The sequence below is a fragment of the Aythya ferina genome, assembly GCF_964211825.1.
Source record: "Aythya ferina genome assembly, chromosome: 19".
Classification (NCBI taxonomy): domain Eukaryota; kingdom Metazoa; phylum Chordata; class Aves; order Anseriformes; family Anatidae; genus Aythya; species Aythya ferina.
The window spans coordinates 5,409,072-5,429,645 of record NC_140309.1 but is presented as its reverse complement, the minus strand read 5'-3'; the positions used below and the strand labels follow the sequence as shown (position 1 = coordinate 5,429,645).

Genomic DNA, 20,574 nt, shown 5'->3' with positions numbered 1-20,574 from the left:
GCCCCCGGCGAATCGGGCGGGAAGAGGGAGAAATAAATTGAAAGTACCACAAAAAATGGGACAGGAGGGAATGAGCGAACCGAAAGCAGATGAATTATCGCCACAGCGAGGGTGGGGCGCTGCTGCTGGCACTGGGAAGCGAGGATGTGCCAGCCCGCCACAACGCCCCATGCCCACGCTCCCACAGCAGAACCCAGAGGCAGATCCGGAGAAGGAAAAAATTAAAAAGTACCACAAAAAAAAACCACCACAAAAACAAACAAGCAAAACCAAAAAAAACGCCCTAGTGAGGATGTTGAGGATGTGCCACTGCTGTTGGCACTTGGAAGCAAGGATGGGGCAGGCTGGCACGGTGCCCAGTGGTGTGAGGAGAACATGGACGCCACACACCAAAGCACCCTGCCCCTCTCTGTGGTAAAAGAGCCAGCTTTTGGGCAGCCCCTCACCCATTTCCTCAGAGCACCACCATTGTGTGTCTCAAGGAGGCTGGGCCAAGGCCCTGCGCCCCGTTGGCAGCTGGCCCACTTGCCCCCTGGTGAGGTGGCCCCAGCACGAGGCCACAGGCGAGGCTCAGGCTCATGGCCCCGCGCTAACTTCACACCCCCGGCTCCAGGCTGCCCGGCATCGCCACCCCAGGCTGCTTGGAGCCAAGGCAAACCCACAGGAGCAGGTACGACAGGGGCCTGTCCTGCCTCTTCTAGGCAAGCACCTTCCCCCCGCCTCACAAAACACTCCCGGGACCTGGATTTTTGCCATCACTCTTTATTAAGGGAAAAATATACAAACCAGTTACTTCTAAATCAACTCCCATCCCCTCCCTCAGGCTGTTTAATTAAGACTGTCCAAACAAAATGTGCTTTTACTCCATTTTTCCGTAGAGATGCGAAGTCTGTAAAACCATGGAATAGATACAGAGTGCTTTGATAATTCCCTGCAGTTTGTGTGAGTTACAACAACTGAAGTAACAGCTTACTCCTGAAATCCCAACCCAAAGTGTCATGCACACAAAAGTGACAAGTGTTGTCTGTGTCCCACAGTCCTTATTTTTTTTTTTTTTTTTTTTTAAGTACCAAAGAACAATACTGCATACATTCAGTATCACCCTCTCCAGGAGCAGGCTGAGCCGAGACACTCCAGGTACGCCAGGTACCTACTTAGTTAACTACCACTTTGGGAGACAATTTGAAGATCAGCACAACTCAAATTCCAGTTTTAAAAAGAGGTATTTGTCCCGGCTTTTAAAGAAACAACCAAGGCAGGTCCATACTGGGAGACCAAAGAGAAGGCATTTCTGTGTGACCGTGATGTATGTAACCAGAAGGACATACCATGACATGCAAAATGCACTTTGTCCCCGCAGATCACAAGCAAAGCCAGCAGCTTTCCCCAGAAAAATACTGACAAGGGCTTGCCAATATAATAGCCAATATGACTGCATCCCTGCGCAGCCCCATTAATATGTCATGAGCTTGTATATTTGATATTTGAGGGATACAAGGACTAACCACCACTTTAGTCAGAAGAAAATCCTATCATAGCCTGTATGAACTAATCCCCCTATAGTACAAAATGACACTGCATGTACAGAAGTTTCCTCCCCCATCCCTTCAGACACTTAATCTTCTTTAGTTCAACTCATCCAAAAATCTGCATAAATTAACAAGCTATATCAACAGACTCTGTTGAAACTGTAAATTACCTCTCCCAGAGAGGTCATTCTACAAGTATATCCTTTAAAAACAATTTACTTTTTATCCCACAACAGCACACAGTGAGAATATAACACAAACACTTTCCCTCAGATTAAAGAGGAAGTTTGCCCTTTGGAGTGGTTCTAGATCTTAAATTCTAGAATTAAGCAACAAGTTTCATATTGTCAGTTTTCTACAGCTGGAAAAAAAAAAAAAAAAAAAAAGGTAGATGCCCAAAGGATATGGAAGAAAATACAAATAAGAGGTACTAATGGCAGAACTATGATTGTTGACAATACCATGCTCCAAACTTCTAAGGGAGCTTGAAGAGGGGAGAAGCACTGGAGCCCGAGCAGAAGACAGGAATGTTTGCTGAATCAAGGGCTTTTAATGAAGTCCAGTCTCTAAACCACATTTTCGTTCTTGTTTTGCTGAATTTGCCTCAAATTGGCCTGATTAGCTACTGTGGACAGGGAGCCAACTCCAAAGCTAGAAGCAAATGGACAAGAGCGAGTCAAGACAGAAGTGTCTGCTGAGGAATCACCTGCCCCAACAGCAAAGGGGAGAACAAAGAGGACGTCCAATGCACAGGTGGCTGGACAGCCCCTCCAAGGCTTAGAAACAAACAGTGAAGACCTCTCTGGGGTCTATCCTCATTAGTGGCCTTCACACGATCCCAAATAGGTGGTGAACATGACGTGGGCAGAAAGATGTGTGATGAGGTAAGACAGTAGCACCTCCCTTCTAGAAATAGTAAAAGGAAAAAACGTCATTTTTCCCCCTATATATAGGGATTTAAAAGTAGACATTTAAAATTTTCTCCTTTTTTTTTTTTTGCAATAAAACCTGCTAAAGATACAAGCACAATCATCAAAAAATACCCAGTCTGCTCAGAAGAGCTCTTAGGATTTCATTTCCTCTTATACAACCTGTTAAATGTCAGTAAGTGTTAAAAACAGGGGTCTGAAAACAGCTCCCCTTTCTGCCCCCTGCAGTAGGGATTTATCAAACGCATGTACACGCACGCACAGAGTACACACTGCATTCCCCTCTCACAGATTAACTGTGAAAAGGACGATTGTTCTAAACCACGGAAACTCGTGAGGTCTGGCTCTCACAGAGAAGCCATTTTCCTCGTAGGCTTTTACCTGATTGGCAAGGCCAAGCTCTACCGTTCCTGTACATTCATTACAAAATGAGAAACAGTCTTATAGGGTGAGCCTAAAAACAGTGCACGCCTGGTGGTCCCAGACCCCCAGCTCAGTTCTTGGCCGTTCTCAGTCTCCTGCGGAAGTAGTCGGGCGCCGCGTCGTACAGCCAGTCTGCGTCCACCACGCACAGGTCCCGCATGTAGCACTTGTTGGTGTGAAGCAGCCCGTTGTACACCACGCAGGCTGGCTTGCAGTGGAAGAGCACGGAGGAGGGGTGGATGGCCACCAGCTGGTGAGAGTCCACGGTGCTGTAGGTGCCGTCCGGCTGCAGCTCGGCGGCGTTCATGAAGAGGCTGTGAGCCAGGCAGCGGCGGATGTTCCCGGTGTCCCCGCGGGAGGACTCCATTGGGATCGAGAGCTGGTCAGCAGCGGGAGAGAGAGAAGGTGGCTGGTAACGCCTCACAGAGCAGCCTGGCCTCAGGGACCCCTCACATCACACCCAGCAGGGCCAGACACCAAGCTGGGGCTCCAGCTCCAGCTTATGCATCACTTCCTGATACTCCTTCTGAAGGCTTCAACCCAGACAGAGGGGATCCAGATCCCACAGAGCTAGCTGAGGTGCTGCCCTAACCTCACCCACAGGCTTTCAGAGAACTCTTTCTGCCCAGAAGCGCTGCGTGGAGAGGACAGGCTGTGCCTGCTGCTCCCTCTGGGCCAGCATCCATGCTCTGCAGAGGAACAGCAGCCTTGGCAAGGTCTGAGTGCTCCTAACCCTCCAAAGCTACTGGGCCCATCCAACCCGCCCCAAAAGTCCTCCCTCCCTCCTCAGCAGCTTGGAGGAGAGCTGGAGGCCATGGCATCGCGTGCTGCAGGGACCTTTGCCACCTGCACAGCTATAGTGCAAGGAAATGCTCGCTGCCAAGCATTACTTGCTCTCGCTTCCCGTACAGATCTGCTTGCCCAGGACTCCAGCTGGGAGTTATTCTCGCAGAGCGTGCTTGTGCTGACGAGTAAGCAAGCGTGTACGGGCACCCTCGTGGGGAAGCACAGCCCTGTTCTAATGGGCTCCTGAGATCAGGCGAGACTGTGTCATAAATCCAGCTGGGGTGTGAAATACAAAAGGCCCGCTGGGAATTCAGCCCAGGTAGACGTTAAGCTAATCCAGGCTAATAGCAGAGAGATGAATCACAAAACAGGTCGAGACTCTCCGCCTCTAGGAGCGAGTTTCAGGCCAACCAGCATCTGCAGCAGGACAGGGGTGCTGAATGGCAGCTCCCACTTCACATCCAGACTGTGAGCACCCAGCGGCAGCTCCCATGCTGTGCCTTGTGCTGTGTGGCTGGCAGGAATGGTGCTGGCGTGCGAGCTGCTGCTACCCCGACTGCCTGACTCCATGGAGAAGCCAGTCAGTGGGGGCTGCAGAGCCCAGCATCACCCCAGGGCACACACAGCACAGCCCAGCCACGTTACAGCAGCAAAATTCATGAGGAATAACCACCCTCTGAAAAGCCTTCCCAGAGCTCCGCTTCTCCTTTCACCTCTCCTCGGCACTTTGAGCCCTGCAGCTCCAAGATTTTGGGGCACAGCTGCACAGTCAGGAATTCTACATGACTACACATGAGAAACTGAAAACACAACCACATTTTCTTGCTTCTGGGACTTGGCGCACAGAGAAATCAGTTTGGGGACAAAGAGAAGGATACAAACAGATGAAACAGGCAAACACAGTATGGCAACAAATTACCTTTACACAAATGTCCCTGAGCTGAGCTCTGATGTCTGACACAAGCATCATGTTCCTGCTGTTGACAAAGTTCTCTTTGCACCATTCCTGCAGCAGAAGCACAAGGAGTTAGGAGGAGCCATTTCTTCACCCAAGAAGCACAACAGTCTTTGGACCTCAGGCAAAGCAGAATCCTCCAAACATGGACTCTCCCAGAAAAAAAGCTGCTAACCCGTTTCCTTGTCAGATTTCCACCCCTGACTACCTCCCTTTGTCTGCACTCCTTCCCACAGCACCAAGAGACTGCTGTTTCTCTTCCTAGTAAGGGCTGCTCTGCAAGGTCACCGTGTGCTGCAAACCAGCACTTGATACCCCACAGGTGGTGAAAACAAATTATCCAAGAGTAGCAGACATTGCACAGAATGGGGTGTGCTAGCCTACCGATCTACAAATCAAACTAAGAAGTTTATAGAGCAGGATAAATCAGCATCTGTTTTTAAATATAGTCAGTGTTTGTGCAATGACAGGGGTATGTTCAGGTATTTATCAGTTACGATGCTCTCTCACTCCCTCCTGTTTCCAGCTGTAAGCAGGTAAGGAAGAAATCCAGCTCTGTGAGTACAGAACGGGTCTCACACAACTCCGATAATCAGATCTGCTGCAGCCTTCTGGGGAAAGAAGGTGCCCGAACAGCCTTCTCCCACTACCCAACTGTAAAGTACGAGCGAGAGCTCCCTTCTCGCAGGTGCTTTGGAAGGCTGCATTTTGTATCAGCTCTGAAGGATGCAGCTGTCACTGCTGCATTCCAGAAGAACCCCTCACCGCCACGACCCCTGACAGCACCTCAGAGCACCCTACCTTGTTGCCACTGACGTTTTTGAAGGCCCTGTACACGTTGAGCAGGGTAAGATGATCGCCCTCACTGGAGATGAATTTCTTCCTGACAGACTGCACTTCTTCCCGCCGGGCTGGGGGGTTGTAAAGGACGCTGTCCACTGAATACAGCGCTATGATGGTCAAAATCTCTTCTGTGCAGTGGAACTTCGGGGCCAGGAGGATGGTCTGCAAACCACAGAAGAAAACTGATTGACCAAATGCACCCCAGATGGGCACTTTTCTGCTCACTGACAGCCAAGGAATTTTACCAAGCACTGTTTAAAGACAATTTCATAAACATTTGGACCTAGGGACAACTGTAAGTCTTCTTCGGGGCCTACCAAGCACCTTTACCAGAAATTGTCATGCTCTTTTTTGAGACCAGCCAGCTCAGATTCAGTACAAACACGGATTACTAAAACCCACGACGGTATCAGACACTTCATGAAACTGTCAAACAGTGCTACCAGCAATCCCGGAAACTGCAAGAGAACTGACCTTGTTTCAGCTTCAGAGGTGCCAAAGGAAATAAAATAGCTTTTAAAAATCTCCTTTATGTAAGCAACAAATGACAGGCAAACCAGCACAGCTGCTGTAAAGAAAGCTGTGCTCATTAATGTACCTCAAATACACCAGTACAGCTGCTGTCGCCTCAAATTCTAGACCTCGTTTTAGGGGTTTGAAAGAGAAATGCTAATGGTACTGGGAGAAGCACACGAAATCAAAGTGAGCTGAGTTTTCTGCAGTGTTACTTTTGAGAACTTTGGCTCCAGCGGGAAGGCAGCCATCTTCTTTCCCATGGGAGTCAGGACAAGCTGATCTTCCTTTCGCTCCACAGCCCCCAGCAGGTCCAGCTGCTCGATTGCTGCTTGAATAGCATCTGTCAGAACAAGACGGTTCAGGCTGTGAGATCACATCCCTGCCAGTGCCAACCAGAGGGATCAGCAGCTACCATCACCACCCTTTTCCCCTGAGCAGAGGGACGAGCACTTTCAGTTTATCAATTCAGAGAAATGAGCGCCCCAGTGATCCAGCAGAACCATCACCTCTTCCTGTTTAAGTAGCAAGAACAGAGGCAGACCTAAAGCTGCCGTCTGCAGCTTTGAGCAGAGGCCCTGGGAGATTCTCTATGGCTTTCCCTGACAGTCAAGGCCAAGTCCTTTATGATCCAAAACTGCTCCTTGCTCTGTTTGCAGGCTGGACTCTCCAACTCTGCCATAACCATGGCTGCTCTGATGAGACTGAGCACAAGTGATGAATGAATCAAGATTTTGGGACCACCAGGAGCAGATGCACAAAGAGAGACAGCTCCCTTTTCACAGCCCTGGCCTTCCACACTCCATCTTCTCAGGCTGGCACAAAGATGTTACTTTTAAGCAATTCCTCAGTGACTCATTTTTTCCAAAACCGCTTTTATAAGCACTTACCAGGAGATGGTTTGGACATGAAGTCAAAGGTGAGTACATTGGGAATTCTCAAAGCCAGGAGCTGAAGCATCACGCTGGCCAGGTTACACCTGCACAGGCAAAAAACAATGGAGATTATCTCAGTTTACAGGCAAAGAAGAGTGAAGGAAAAAAATAAGGAGAGGAAGAACAGAATCCTCAGATCTGTTCAGATCTGTGCTGTAACTCTACAGAGACCAGTCCAAAGCTGGCTGGTGAAGCCTGACTTCCTGAACAGCCATCCCCTAGACCCAGTTTTGCTGTTGAGTTTTTACACAGCTCCATCTGTAGCAGTACAGAGAAGAGGTGTGGCAAGAAGTGGGACAGCATCAGGGTTCTGTTTGTCAGGGAATATCAGGACTCCAACCACGTAATGTCATGCAAGCACAATTTAGGACGGGTCAGACAGAAGGTTTATTACCTATGGTTGTACTGAGAGAACTACAATCATCCCCCCCTCTGCCCATGTTCTCTCTTGATGACTATGAAGACCAGACTTAAATATTGCTTCAAATGAAAGCAGCAAGGGAAATAATTCTAATGTTAACAAAGCCAGGTGTGCATTCCTTTGGCAGGACGGACTCCAGATAATAATGTATATGTTAATAAGACCAAGTACCTGCCTGCAGATGGACTCAAGCAGCCTGTTAACGGCCTGATTTGACAACATGGAGATGACTCCTGGTGGAGCCTGCAGGAGTGGCACACCCAGCATTATCTTCACTGGGCAGTAGGGGATGAATAATCAGACTGCCAGCTTTGGTTGAAATTAACAACTTCCCAGCCAGACCTCTCAAATCTTTGATATTAGTAATTTTACCACCACGTTCTCACCTCTGTATCTCGGGTACTGTCATTTTGTCAAACTTCTCAAACTCGTCCTCTGTGTAGAGCCGGTAACAGATCCCGCTGTCCTCCCGCCCTGCTCTCCCTGTTCGTTGCCAGGCCTGGGCCTTGGACACCCGCTGGACTGCCAACACTTCCAGACCAATTTCTGAGCGTGGAAAAGAATTATTTCAGTCAACATTTGCATAACACAGGGCTCTGAAAAAACACAACCTTGTGGAATTAACAACAGAACATCCCAGGAGTCTCCCATACAACTGCTGCTCAAACTTTTCTTGATGTAGCACCCTGAAGCAAAGCTCATTATCATGCACTGTGTCTGTGAATAGAAGATTCATATTTGATAGAATTTACCCCCACATGGCTGGTACTCCATAAAAACAGCCATCTAACACCTGGGATGTTAATTTAGACAGTGCAGAGGGTGCTTTATATCAGCTGCCAGTGGGGCACATTGCCTCAAACAACTTCCACAAAACTGCAAACAATCTCTGCATTGTTCCTCACCAGGGTTGTACTTCTTTGCTTTGACCATGCCTGTGTCCACAACGTATTTTATTCCCGAAATGGTGATGGAGGTCTCTGCAATGTTGGTGGAGAGGATCACTTTGCGGCAGCCCTACGAGGAAGAACAAACTAAAGCCAGTCAAAAGCCATCTCTGGCTAACTGCCATGGGAGATTCCACCAGTTTCAGCCAGTGTGGGTCAAGCCTCCGTATCACGATAGCATGCTACAAACACACATCATGTTTGCTATGCCAGCTCTTGTAAATTAAGATAACCACTAGTTCCTAATCAGTTTTTAAAACATGCACCTACAAGTCTTGCAACAAAGCACACCAAACAGGAGAACAGGTATCAAATACATCTTTACAACATTTTGGTTTAATTTATTGCACAAGCAGAGAATCTGAATGGGAAACAAAAGGCCCAAGGCCACAAGTTTCCTCTTCTTATGGTCCTGCCAAATACGCCCAGGTGTTTAGCTTTCTTAGCATTTGGCTGGCATATTAATTGCCACAGCTTTTTATGCGATATGAAGTCATATGAAACGGGGCAAATTTCAATTCCTCTGCCCCTTTTTTCCTCTCCCTAATCATTCCCTCTTTTCATAATCCCAGACAAGTTACCGTACGCCTCTGTTAACACCACCCCAGTTGCATTGCCTTATATCACACTGGAACCATTCGGCCTGAAGTAAACAATCATGCAAGCAAATAAACTCACCCTGTTAACCCATCACATTGCCTCACCTTGGGGGCAGGCTGAAAGACTCGGAGCTGTTGAGAGTAGGGCAGAGAAGCATAAAGAGGCATCACCGTCATCTGCGGGCAGCCATCAGGGAGGTGCTTGGAAATGTCTCGACAGGTTTTGGTCATCGCTTCAATCTCTTCCTGACCAGTCAGAAACACGAGGATGTCCTGAGAGGAGGGTGCTTCCTGGAGCCAGAGGAAAAAGCAAGTGAGAAGTTACAGTAGTTTGGAGAGGGAGGGAGAACGGAGGTTGCACTGACATCAAGTCTTCCAAAATGGCCAGAGAGCAGGTCATTGAAGCACGTACAGAAGAAAGGAAAGACACAGAATGTGTGAGCTGCGGATCAGCCTTGAGATCCCAAAGGATTCATCAGAGGCGAAGGGAACAGCATTTTGCAGGGTTCTGTCTTAACAGGATGGAGGAATCACTCATATTCACACATCTATTTCATTAACTGTCCAGGACATGCAAGGGGTAGGGCCACCAGGCACAAGACAGAAAGCTCAGGTGAGAGGAACAGGCAGGTATTAGGCAGGAACGAACATCAGAGAGCTTTGCACAGCAGTCTGCTTTCAACTCCAGCCTTGATGTACAAGCCCCAGAATCCTACCAAGATCACCTTCAAAGCACTAGACGCAGGGTAATAAACAGATTGATTAAACGATCTAACTGCCTACCTGGCAGTTTTGTGTTCAAACACCCCGTCACAAAATGCCTATGAGTTGTCATTTTAATACATCCCTGCTTGCTCTGTACATGCAGTAAATTGGAATTTGCCATTAAATTAGGATTGTCTTCATGCCACTGCTAGTTTACGCCCGAATTTCCCTCCACAACCCAAGGCTCTTTATAACTGACACAAAACTACAGGTTACATCTTTTTGTGCATTTGTACACCCACTTGCCATGTTTTCTGCTGATGTGAGGGCTTCTCTCCATCTCCCACATTCACTCTGTGGTCAGGGCAGCTCTAGAAGACCCACACCCACCTTAGGGACACCTCTGATTTAGCAGCAGCAAGCCCAAGCCTCTCAGGGACACCTCAGTGCCTCTGGCACAGCAACCTGCGAGCTCCCATGGCCCCAGGGAGGCACAAACTCGACGAGAACCCCGTACCTGGTGGATCTGGAAGACTGACACCAGTGCTGCTTGGAGGTAATCGCTCTGAGGCTGTTTGGTGTAAAAGACCTGAATGGGATGCTGCCTGCCCTCTAAATAGAGAACGGGAGCTCCGTTGAAGTACTGGGAGAACTGATCAACATCCATCGTAGCCGACATGACAATCACCTACAATAAGAGCAAAAATGGGTTAGCGCTGCAGCTCGGACCCAGCAGAACACTTAGCAGTCGAGGACTAACCAAAAGCCAGCTTCCTGAGACTGTGCTACAGGCTCAGAACAGCAGAAGCACAGAGTTTGGGACAGAAGAGAGCAATCTTTCCATGTTACAGCCATCAGCTTTGGTATGACACAAGTGTAACATGCTGGTATGACAAAATGAGTGGAGTCATGTTAAAATTCTCTTCTGACATTTAATAAACAGAGCTGAGCACCCAGAATGCTGGGCTGCACAAGAGTCTTTTGAAAGAAATTGTACTGGGAACCTACAAAGTCCCTTATACGCCCTCCTCTTCAAAGCCAACACGCACTCATACACTTCATCTTGTACTTGCACCCATCTTCATTAGATAAGCAAGATCTGCTTGCTCCAAATCATGACCTGACACACGTGCAACCTTCCTCCCCAGTATAACCACGTCATACAGCTGTGATAACAGAAAGGTCCTGTACCCAGGGCACTCTCAGGAACACATCATGAGTTGGCCACTCTAAACTATTTGGATTTAAAAGAACTGGAAAATATTCAAGACTGAAATTTCAAGCACAATGGAAAAGCCCAGCAATTACTCAGAGCGCAGAGGCCAAGCCCCATCCCCGCCTCTCGCTGCCATCCCAGCCAAACATACTTTTAGTGGCAGTTTGCCCAATTCCTTTCGTTTCTTTTGGGCAGCTTTCACCACTCCAAAGAGCACATCCGTGTGGATCGTCCTCTCGTGGGCCTCGTCCAGGATGACGACGCTGTACTTGCGCAGCAGAGGATCCCCGATGGCCTCGCGCAGCAGCATCCCGTCCGTTAAGAACTTGATTTTTGTCTCATCAGACGTCAGGTCATCGAAGCGCACCGTGTAGCCCACCTAAGGAAGCAACCATAACAGAAACATAAACACAACGGGATTTACGTTTCTCACTGCTGTTGTACCTCACAGCAGGACCACAAAGTGTTCTGGTCAACACATCAGCCAAGCCAGAACTGTGGGAGAATTTCAGAAAGCCTACAGCGCATCCGCAGACTGTGAGCAGTTTGTCTGGTAAATCTAACACTCCACCCAAAGGAGGGTCCCAACACCGCACCCCAGCCACTTATTACACCAGTGAGCTTTTTCCCAACTGGAAGTTCATCATAAACGCTCCACGTTTTCTCTCTTTCCTCCCCCTGCTAGGAACTGCTGCATGCTCTCCGAACGCTTTTATTTAGAGGAAGTCCTCCTCCTCCTCCTCCTCTCTCCCACAGATCTGAATGGATCCAGCACTTTGCTTTCCTTGAATTTTGGCACAGGGAGCAATAGGAGAGAAGGCCTAGGAGGGGAATGCAGTTTTTCTATTTGTTTTATTCACTAACCATTTTTTTTTTCAAGTAGAGGAACACAGATAGTAACCAAGGAGTAAAATACTGAAATCAAATACAGGTTCCCTTGAGCCACAGAAGCAGGCAAAAAGCTTCTTTTTTTTCATTCAAGCATATTATTACACAAAGACTACCTACTAGCCCCACGTCTCTAGCATTTTTATCACACCCACACCATTTATGACACTTCAGCGCTGAAGCAGCCCTCTACAGCCCCCGGGAGGGCACCCACCAGCTTCCCCAGCTCCGTCCTCTTCTCATCCGAGACTCGTGTGGCCAAGGAGATGGCAGCCACTCTGCGGGGCTGCGTCACCGCGATGATGCCTTGGCGGCCGATTCCTGCTTCGTAGAGGTACTGAGGGATCTGGGTGGTCTTCCCGGAGCCTGTTTCTCCTGAGGAACACCAAACGAATAGAGATTGTCCATCAAACAAGAGGTCCCAGTTCAACTTTTGGGTTAACTTTTAGGTGTTTCAGCATGGGGAGAAGGCAAGTGGATCCTACAGATAAGCAGCAGCAGGGCAGGGGAGGAATCCAACGCCTCGCCCCCTGCCCAGATCTCGTTATTTCACCCAGGCTCTCCCCAGCCCCCCTGGTTACGGAGCACACCCCACACCGCGGTCTGTGGGGTGCCTGAGGTGATCAGAGAGCACTGTGTCTGTGTGCCTGTCCTCGCCCCCCACCAGCAGCTCCCAAAACAAAGCTGTAATCAAATCAAAGCTGTAACTAATGACAATTTAAGGCTGTCACAGCACCAGCGAGTTAGGGCTTGGCACCCTCTGCCCTCCCGAGCCCTGAGGCAGCGCCCCAGCCCCTCATAAACCCCCCTGAGCCCCCCCCACACCCCCTTTAGCCCCCCACACACCCCCTCCACGCCCTCCCCAACGCCCCCCGGCCCCCCCCGGCCCCCCACCGATGAGCACGGCGCTGTGCAGGCCCCTCAGCTGGCCGAGCAGCGCGGCCCGGGCCCTGCAGATGGGCAGCGAGCGGCGGGCGGGGGCCAGGCCCGGCCCGGGGGGGGCGGCGGGCAGCATGGCGGGGCCGCGGGGCCGGCAAGGGAGGGAGGGAGGAGGGAGGGGTCACGTGGTGCGGCGCGGGGCATTGTGGGAGCTGTAGTCCGCTGCTCTGAGGTAAATGAGCAGGGGGGCGCGCATCGGGGCACTGCCCCCACAGCAGCCGGACACGGTGCCCAAAATGGTGTAATTCTGGAGAGTTTAAGGTCTGTTTAGGAACAAACCAACCTCAACGCTCCCTCACGTATCCGTGAGCTTTAATGGAGAATCCAGGGACAAAGCACTCCTGGTTTTGTGTGCCCTGACTAACAGCCTGCCTGTGGGCAAGCATCGCCTCACACGACCCCAGGATCACTCTCCTGCACTACAAACAGCCCCAACCTCCTTAAAAGCAAGAACAGCAAAAATCTGCAACTAACCAAGATCAGGTGTAAAGGGGGAGCCTCTCCTCCTGCATTTGGAAGCTGCAGATCAAACTCATATTCCGTCTGTCCCAATATGATCAGAGCTACTCAGGACAGCCAAGTCTAAGAGTGACTGGACCCAACGAGCTGACCTGTGCTCTGAATGCCCCGTGAGGCTCCTCAAAGAGGCATTTATAACTCAGCACAGCTCCAAGCTAGATCTCACTTATTGTCACCGACTCACAGTGGACAGATGCTCCTACCACAAGCTTCATACAGGGACTACACGTTGAACACACTGAACAAACGATCCTTTGTCTTGGCAGTTCGTAGAGGCACTTCTGGGGAAAGCTTGCATTAATGTTCTCTTCAGGGGCCTGGTTTTCCACCTCTGCTTTCTTACTATCTGCCTCAAGACTACAGGATTATCATACAAGAGTAACAAAAAAGCATCCACAAGACATTTTATTCAACTCATCATCTGAGATATTTGAGCAGTTCCAACTCCAGACAAGCTCTCTTCCCTAGTGCTCCAAGTGATAAAATGACTGCTGGAAGTGTGCAGGTGTGAGGGAGGGCTGGATTCTGTAGAACTACCTCTTTAGACAAACCAGTAAGACTCAGACCTGGTTATCAGAACACACAGTCTTTGGGGGAAAACCATCAAAATGTAGTCTCAGCCTGCAAGTGTGTTCACAGAGAGGCACGTTCCAGAAATAACTGGCAAAATAAAAAGCCTGTATGCTTTATGCTGAATGCTGTATTTCTTACAACTCAAACAAGGCTGGAGACGTTAGCATCCCGGACTAAGAAACTTTTGCCATTGAAACAGGGACTTACACTTCCAACCATCTTGTAGCTGTTTTATCCAAGAATAAAAAAGTTAAAAAATATGTTTTGTTTTGTTTTTGTCCCCTGCAAAGTTTCCCATATAGTTTCCTGTATCAAATAACTTGAAAAAAATGCTTTAGAAATCACTTCAAACAAGTACTCATGGTCTTGTTAACTGAAGTTGACAGGAAATGGTTTCCAGTTTTAGTTTTTTTGGCTCCACTGGATTAATATTTGCATTACCAGCACAATAAATTCCCCGACAAGGGAAGACACTGGTAGCCTGGAAGCGTCTTGGATTAGACTGCCATTTCATAAAGTGCTTGTATTCAAAACCATAGAGCTGTTGAAAAGTGTTCTTTCCACAACGGGGAACGAGGGACTCCCCGGTACAGAACGTCAGGTCAGTCAGTCTCTGCCAGCTGTCGCTGGGGTTTGGCACAGCCCCCTGCTAGCCTCCAAGGCGTTGACCTTCTCCCCACGCAAATCCTCCTGGCCGTTCTTCTGGCAAGGGGTTGTAATTAGGATCATCTTCTGGCGTATCAAATATTGCTTTCCTGGAAAATATATTTTTTTCTTTAGAACACACATTTCACAATAAAATCCAGACTGCTCAAATTCTACACGCGTACGCTGCCCTCCCTCAGAAGCTGCCTGCCAGAGCACCGCTGATTTATACCCAAGTCACACGTGCCCTCCAATTAGGAGCCATCTGGAAGGAGGTCTAGAATTATGTGGCTAAATCAACCGAGACTGATGAGATTTAACTGGAAGTTAAAACTTCCATCTCCAGTGTAAGGCAGAATTTCATCCAGCTAGAATGTTTTCTCAAGACTGGCTAAGACAGAAAAACATGAACAGAATATTGAAGTGCTCTTTATGCCTTAAGAGGCAGACAAAGTAAGAGTCAAAACCGGTCGGTATTATCTCAATTTCACAGACAGGACGCAGGCATTGACAGGCAGACTTGAAATACACAGAATATTGTATGTTTGAGACAGCGTTAGAGACCAGGAGTTTCCAATTTACAAAAACATAATATTCATGCTTTATCTTGTATGTTATTTTAACCATCAAAACTAGTTTCATATTCCTTCCTCTCTTCATTTATTTATTTTTTTTGTCCAGAAACAACAGTGTAGTAGGTGCTTTGAAACCAAACCAAGAAAAAAAAAAATCACAGGCTGCATAAGAACAGCTATTATATCCAAGACATCTGAAAAGTAATGTTTAAGACAGTCCTTAGAGTAGCTGAGGGGATTATTTCTCTTCACAGGAGTGACGGGCCATTTTAGAGGTATTTTCAGAGTGGGGAAAATGGAAAATACCAAGAGTATTAGAGGATTACAGCTGACACATCAAAGAAAATTAATGAATCTGGGAAAAAAGTCCACAAATCTGGACCCAGGCGAGTAATGAGCAGCCTTCTGAACACACACATAAAGGGATTTAACCGGCAGCCTGAGAGCAGGGTGGCACTTTTTCCACAGAGGAAGAAAGCCGCCGAGGCAGCATGCACTGCTCTGGCAGCTTGGCGATTCCTCCTGCACACAGCTGGGTGTGAATATGGGAAAAATATAAACCTCAAGCACTCCCCTGTTACACACCTGCAGTTGGGCTCCTCATTTTCCTGAGGCTGCATTTGCGGGCAGGCAGCCTGCACCAGGCACAGCCTGCGGCTGCTCAGGCCAGCCAAGAGGAGCACAGAGCTACCAAAAGAGACCGGCGCAGCTGTTCCAGGACAGCTACTGCTGCATGATCGCCCCGAACAGCTGCTGAAGGCAAAGCCCTACTGAACAAGGAACTCTGCCTGCACGTGCACTCGACCAATCAGTTAAATGAGCCTAAATATGGCACTTTAATTACTCAGAAGAGAATCAGCTCAGCTCCATTCCAAGAGCCTCACAGACCCTGCCTTCTGATGTCAGCTACCCTCGCTGAGCAGTGCTCAGTGCTATAAACACCGACACCTTCTGCAAAGGTTGCAAAAGGAGGGCGATTTACAGACAGCAAACATCAGCTACACCGCATTTAACAATCGCTCTGCTCATACCTAACTGGACTTGCTCCTCACAGCCCAGTGAGATGCATCTTTGGTGCCACCAAGAGGCAGAGCTCAGCAAAGCCTACCGAGTGTTACCAAAGACATCGGGGGTTACAGGAACCCTTCAGCCCTTCCCCTCAGGTTACCAGCCACCTACACACCTGTACGCCATCCCCTCCTTTGTTTGGCAACAGGAGATAAATAAAACAGCAACTGCATCATACTGCAATTCTGTCTCAAGCTGCCTTCTTTACCAGGAGTCAGCTGGACTGAATTATGAAGAGCTTTCATGCCAGCCCTGTTTTATACCCGTTCCAAATGAGAAACCAGTACTTACAGGACAGATGGTGTTCTCAGGAGCCTTCCTCCACCAGGCTGGTTGGGAAAGACATCCTCTAAGAAAAAATATATATGCCCAACTGCAATGCCTAATAAAGAAATACCAAACGGTTATTTCTCCAGTGCTTCTTTATGACTTACAAGAGCTTCACAAGAGTCTTCAGGAAAAATAAACAAGAAAACATTGATTCCTTCACAGGAAATATTAAAATATAGAAACACAAAAAACACGGAAGCACGTTGACATCAGATGATAAGCTTAACTTCCACAAGGAAAGCAGCTGTCACTGTAAAACATACTGACATTAAGGTGTTAATAGAGTTATTAAGACCAGCAATTATAAGAGGTTCTATACCAAAAGTCTCACATCAATAATTAGATTGTGCATCTGTGCTGATGTTACCTGCGCTGACATTATTCCTTCAGCGTAAGACTTCACTGATTCCTAGCAATAAGGAGCCAAAGCCTCAGAAGCTCTTTTAATCCTTGTTACAGAAAAAAAAAAGTGCTGCAACGTTTAGAAATCAGAGAAGCCTGGTATAAATACCCTAATATTACATCAGACTAATGGTAAGCCACGAGAAAGCATTTAGCCCCAGGTTTTTTCCCTAAGCTCCTTGTTTCATGTAAAACACCAGCAGGACCAGATCCTTGTGACTGAACAACTCCTTACCCAGAAGATCCACGATGATGGAGTTCCCCAAAAGCAGTGAAAAGCCCATCAATACCCACGGTAGAAATGGGGCTTGGAAAATGAGCAGACCAAAAAAGTTCATACGGACGTAGGGGTTCCTGCGGCTCCAGACGTACACCAGCATTATCGTGAACGCCTGGCCCAAGAACACCAGGTTTACAAACAGGCCAAAAAGCTGAGGGGTGGTTAAAGGAAACAGTTCACCAAGTCGTTGTTCTCAAGTCAAGCACAGAAAGAATTCATCAGCTTGACCTGTAATCCCATGTTTTCCATACAATTCTCCCTTCTACCTTCCCAGGTTCAATTAAGTTGGATCTATGGTCAAATTCAACACTTAAATCAGGATTCAGAGCGCCCACAGCATGAATAATCTCTTTAAAACAGAGTTTAGCATGAAATCAGTGAAGCAATAGCATTGCTTAGGTAACCCGGGCATGATTACGCACTTGAGCAGCGCCCTCCTCTGAGGATCTCATTTCTGCAATTGTGCTGAACAGCAGAAGGTAAAAGACCAGCCCAGTAATTAACAGCATTAAATGTTAATTAAATTAAATGACAGCCAATAAGCATTAAAAAACACTTTAACAAGTACTAATGTTCTGCAAGCTACAAGACAAACATGCTATCATCTGAGAACTAAGAGAAATTAGCAGCGTGGTAGATTTCCTGAAGTAGCTTGGAATAAAACCAGGAAGGATACAGTCATTAAAAGTCCTCCAAAAAGGAACATAAATACAAAATCTGCCGTCCGACCTCGGAAAGAGCCTTCTTCAAGCATTCGGCAGTAACGGTATCTGAAGTCACAGGTCAGGAAAATTTGATAGCAAGTGAATTTAAAGAGAGAAGGTTTCAATTATGCAAAACACGCACCTAAGGTCAGGCATCAACTTAGTCCATTAGTTGGCTCAGTCTGGGCACCTCAGCAGAGAGATCAGACCCAGGAGTAAAATGTTACAGGGGAGAAAATTCCCAGTTTCAGAGCCAACTCGCTGCAAAACCCATGAAGGATCAGGCTTGTACAACAAAGCCTTAACACTACAGAAATAAATGGCAGGCCTCTTGGCAAGTTACAGAGATGTTGCTGATGTCCATGACACGGGTGATGTCAGCAGTGCTGAGCTCCCGGCAATTCCACGGTGGAGCAGAACTGAGCCTTTGGCTACCTGCACACAGTGACACAGCTACACTCCGGAGCTGTGCTTTCTACGGAGAGGACACAAACCCGATGAAGGATACAAAAAGATCATGTTAAATAAAAAATTAAAGCCAACTGGTCCAAAGAATAAGTAGTTTGTGATTAACCTCCATACCTGGAAACAAGACAGAAACAAGGCATTTAGACGTGACATCTCATTTTTACATCCTAAATAGAAAGAAAAGTAATGGTGCAACTGAAAAATTCTTTACAGTAAATGAGATTAAGGCTCGGGCTCCCATCCACTGATCTCTCTTCATTAGGGTTTTTAGTTTTTAATGGACACCTCTGACAGGAGGAGCCAGCGTGATTTGTGAGCCTCCATCCCCCAGCAGATGACCCCGACCAATGGGCACCTTTAACCCCCTGCCCCCCCCCCCCAGGGAACGCTCACCTGAAAGTGCTTAAATATGAGCTCGGGGTTGAAATACAGCTGGAAGGGCGTGATCAGCTCCAGCTGCTGCAAGGGAAGAGCAGAGAGAGGCACAGTGAGCGCCCCGGGAAGCAGACACGGCCCCCACAGAGCCTCACGGCCCCCAGAGCCCCCCCCACTCCCCTCACAGCCCCCTCAGGGCCCGCCCCACCCCTCAGGGACCCCTCACGGCCCCCTCAGGGACCCCTCACGGCCCCCCCACGTCCCCCTCACGGCCCCCCCAGCCCCCTCAGAGACCCCCCCGGCCCCACGCACCACGGCGGCGGTGGTGAGCACGCAGGCCGTGGTGTAGGCCCGCGTGACGGGCGGCACCTGCAGGTACTCCTGCCGGAACGTCTGGTACGCCATCTTGGCGCCCCCCGCCCCGCCGCCGCCACTTCCGCTTCCGGCCCCGCCCCTTCACCCCTCCCCTCCCCCTTTTCCCCCCAACCTCCTCGCGCCGCGCTCTCATTGGCCGAGCCCCGAGCCCGCCCGCCCCGTCCCCGCCTTTCCCGCCCAGGAGAGCCGCAGCGGGAGGGGATTGGGCGGCGCGGCCGGGTGCTGCTCGCTGATTGGCCGGGCCGCTGAGGGAGCCGAGCGAGGCGGGAAGCGGCGCCTGAGGCGTCCCTCAGAGCCCCTCAGCGCCCGTCAGAGCCGCCCGCGGCCCCTCAGGCTCCCCTCAGAGCCCCCTCAGGGCCCCTCGCGGCCCCCCGGCGCCATGTCGGTCAGCCCCATGGCCTACGAGGCGCAGTTCTTCGGGTTCACGCCGCAGACCTGCATGCTGCGCATCTACCTGGCGTTCCAGGACTACCTGCTGGAGATGATGGCGGTGGTGGAGGGCGTGGTGCTGAAGAAGCTGGAGGCCTCGCCGGGCGGCAGGGTGAGCCGCCTGGACGTCAGGAAGAGCACGGAGAAGTTCCTGCGCTTCATGAAGGAGCACTTCGACCAGCTCTTCGGCAAGATGGAGGAGGTGCTGCTGCAGCTGGTGCTCAGCATCCCCCCGCACGTGCTGCTGCCCGAGGACAGGGTGCACCGGCAGTACCCCTACAGCCGGGAGCAGTTCCAGGCGCTCCAGGACGAGGCCTCTCACCTGCAGCAGCGGTGCAGGGCCGAGGCGGCCGCCGGGCAGGCGCTGCGAGCCGAGCTGCAGGAGCAGAAGGCCGTCCAGGCCGAGCTGGAGAGGATCCTGCAGTGGTTCGAGGGGCTGGAGAACACCTGCCGGGAGCACGGCACCAGCAACGTCAGGGAGAGCTTCACCTTCCTGACGCAGAACTCGAAGAAGCTGCAGGACGTGCTGAAAGAGGTCAAGGAGAAAAGCAAGAAGATAAAGAGGGGAGACGAGTGACTGGGATGGACGCTCCGGAAAGGAGACAAAAAGCATGCAGACAGCTCGCCCATAATGATAGCGGCTTAGCTTCCTGCAAGCATTGCCCCAATGCCTTCGCTCCTCTGATCCTGCCAGCACCTGGACTGAAAGCTGCTGTGCTTCTGCTCACCTCTGTCAGTGTGTGCCGACTTGGCGAGTACGGGAGTAGGGAGCAGAACGAAGCCTTGGTTTTCTGCCGAGTGTAGCTCTGAAAGTAGTGACTGAAAATGAATTTTTGGTGGGATGACTTGACAGAGGGTATCTTCGCGGCCTTAATGTTAACTTTGAACACAATGTAGCATTTGTTTACTTTAATATTTACTAAAAAAATAAATAAATACAGCCATAAGAAAGGCTAAGCGTGATTTGCAGCTGACAGCCGGTCAGGTAAAGATCTGATGTGAAAGGTGAAGGGCACCGAGCTGGGACAGCCCAAGGACGGGTCCCAGGCACATTGGGCTCTGGCAGCACCAACCCCACACCCCTCTGCAGACGCCTTTCCCTTTCTGCTCCCTACAACGACGTCAGATTTTTTTTATTATTTTTTTTTAATTTCCACATTCTAACAAAAGCTTTCTGCATCCCAAACAAGTCATCTTACCTGC

The 20,574-nt window shown here is 49.4% G+C and overlaps 3 protein-coding genes across 4 annotated transcripts; 1 reads left to right on the top strand and 2 right to left on the bottom strand.

The window, feature by feature from the left end:
- Positions 1-746: 746 nt before the first annotated feature.
- On the bottom strand, positions 747-12,710 carry DHX33 (DEAH-box helicase 33). Its single transcript, XM_084493544.1, has 12 exons — positions 12,584-12,710; positions 11,904-12,064; positions 10,953-11,180; positions 10,103-10,273; positions 8,986-9,171; positions 8,240-8,351; positions 7,721-7,880; positions 6,869-6,957; positions 6,194-6,321; positions 5,424-5,627; positions 4,587-4,673; positions 747-3,260 (listed from the first exon to the last, which is right to left on the bottom strand). The coding sequence occupies exons 1-12, from the start codon at positions 12,702-12,704 to the stop codon at positions 2,952-2,954; spliced, it is 1,956 nt and encodes a 651-aa protein (XP_084349670.1). The 5' UTR covers positions 12,705-12,710; the 3' UTR covers positions 747-2,951.
- Positions 12,711-13,539: 829 nt separating this feature from the next.
- On the bottom strand, positions 13,540-19,010 carry DERL2 (derlin 2). Of its 2 annotated transcripts, XM_084493564.1 has the most exons (7): positions 18,880-19,010; positions 18,586-18,651; positions 18,233-18,306; positions 17,697-17,790; positions 16,976-17,171; positions 16,300-16,390; positions 13,540-14,475 (listed from the first exon to the last, which is right to left on the bottom strand). In XM_084493564.1, exons 1-7 carry the CDS (start codon positions 18,970-18,972, stop codon positions 14,370-14,372), a joined length of 720 nt encoding a protein of 239 aa, XP_084349690.1. In that variant the 5' UTR covers positions 18,973-19,010; the 3' UTR covers positions 13,540-14,369. The 2 variants fall into 2 exon arrangements, with proteins under 2 accessions (XP_084349690.1, XP_084349691.1); XM_084493565.1 differs by lacking the exons at positions 18,586-18,651; positions 18,880-19,010 and adding an exon at positions 18,404-18,521.
- Positions 19,011-19,212: 202 nt separating this feature from the next.
- Positions 19,213-20,322, top strand: MIS12 (MIS12 kinetochore complex component). The gene has a single exon (XM_084492778.1). It carries the CDS (start codon positions 19,322-19,324, stop codon positions 19,946-19,948), a length of 627 nt encoding a protein of 208 aa, XP_084348904.1. The 5' UTR covers positions 19,213-19,321; the 3' UTR covers positions 19,949-20,322.
- The last annotated feature ends 252 nt before the right edge of the window (positions 20,323-20,574 follow it).

Coding starts and splice junctions, on each gene's coding strand:
- MIS12 (XM_084492778.1), top strand. CDS start 19,322: ATGTCGGTCAGCCCCATGGCCTACGAGGCGCAGTTCTTCGGGTTCACG.
- DHX33 (XM_084493544.1), bottom strand. CDS start 12,704: ATGCTGCCCGCCGCCCCCCCCGGGCCGGGCCTGGCCCCCGCCCGCCGC. Junction 7,881..8,239: donor AGCAAAGAAGTACAACCCTG/GTGAGGAACAAT, acceptor TTCCACGCTCAG/AAATTGGTCTGGAAGTGTTG. Junction 6,322..6,868: donor CATGTCCAAACCATCTCCTG/GTAAGTGCTTAT, acceptor TTGTTCTGACAG/ATGCTATTCAAGCAGCAATC.
- DERL2 (XM_084493564.1), bottom strand. CDS start 18,972: ATGGCGTACCAGACGTTCCGGCAGGAGTACCTGCAGGTGCCGCCCGTC. Junction 18,307..18,585: donor TCATATTTAAGCACTTTCAG/GTGAGCGTTCCC, acceptor TCTTGTTTCCAG/GTATGGAGGTTAATCACAAA. Junction 14,476..16,299: donor CTGAGAACACCATCTGTCCT/GTAAGTACTGGT, acceptor TATATTTTCCAG/GAAAGCAATATTTGATACGC.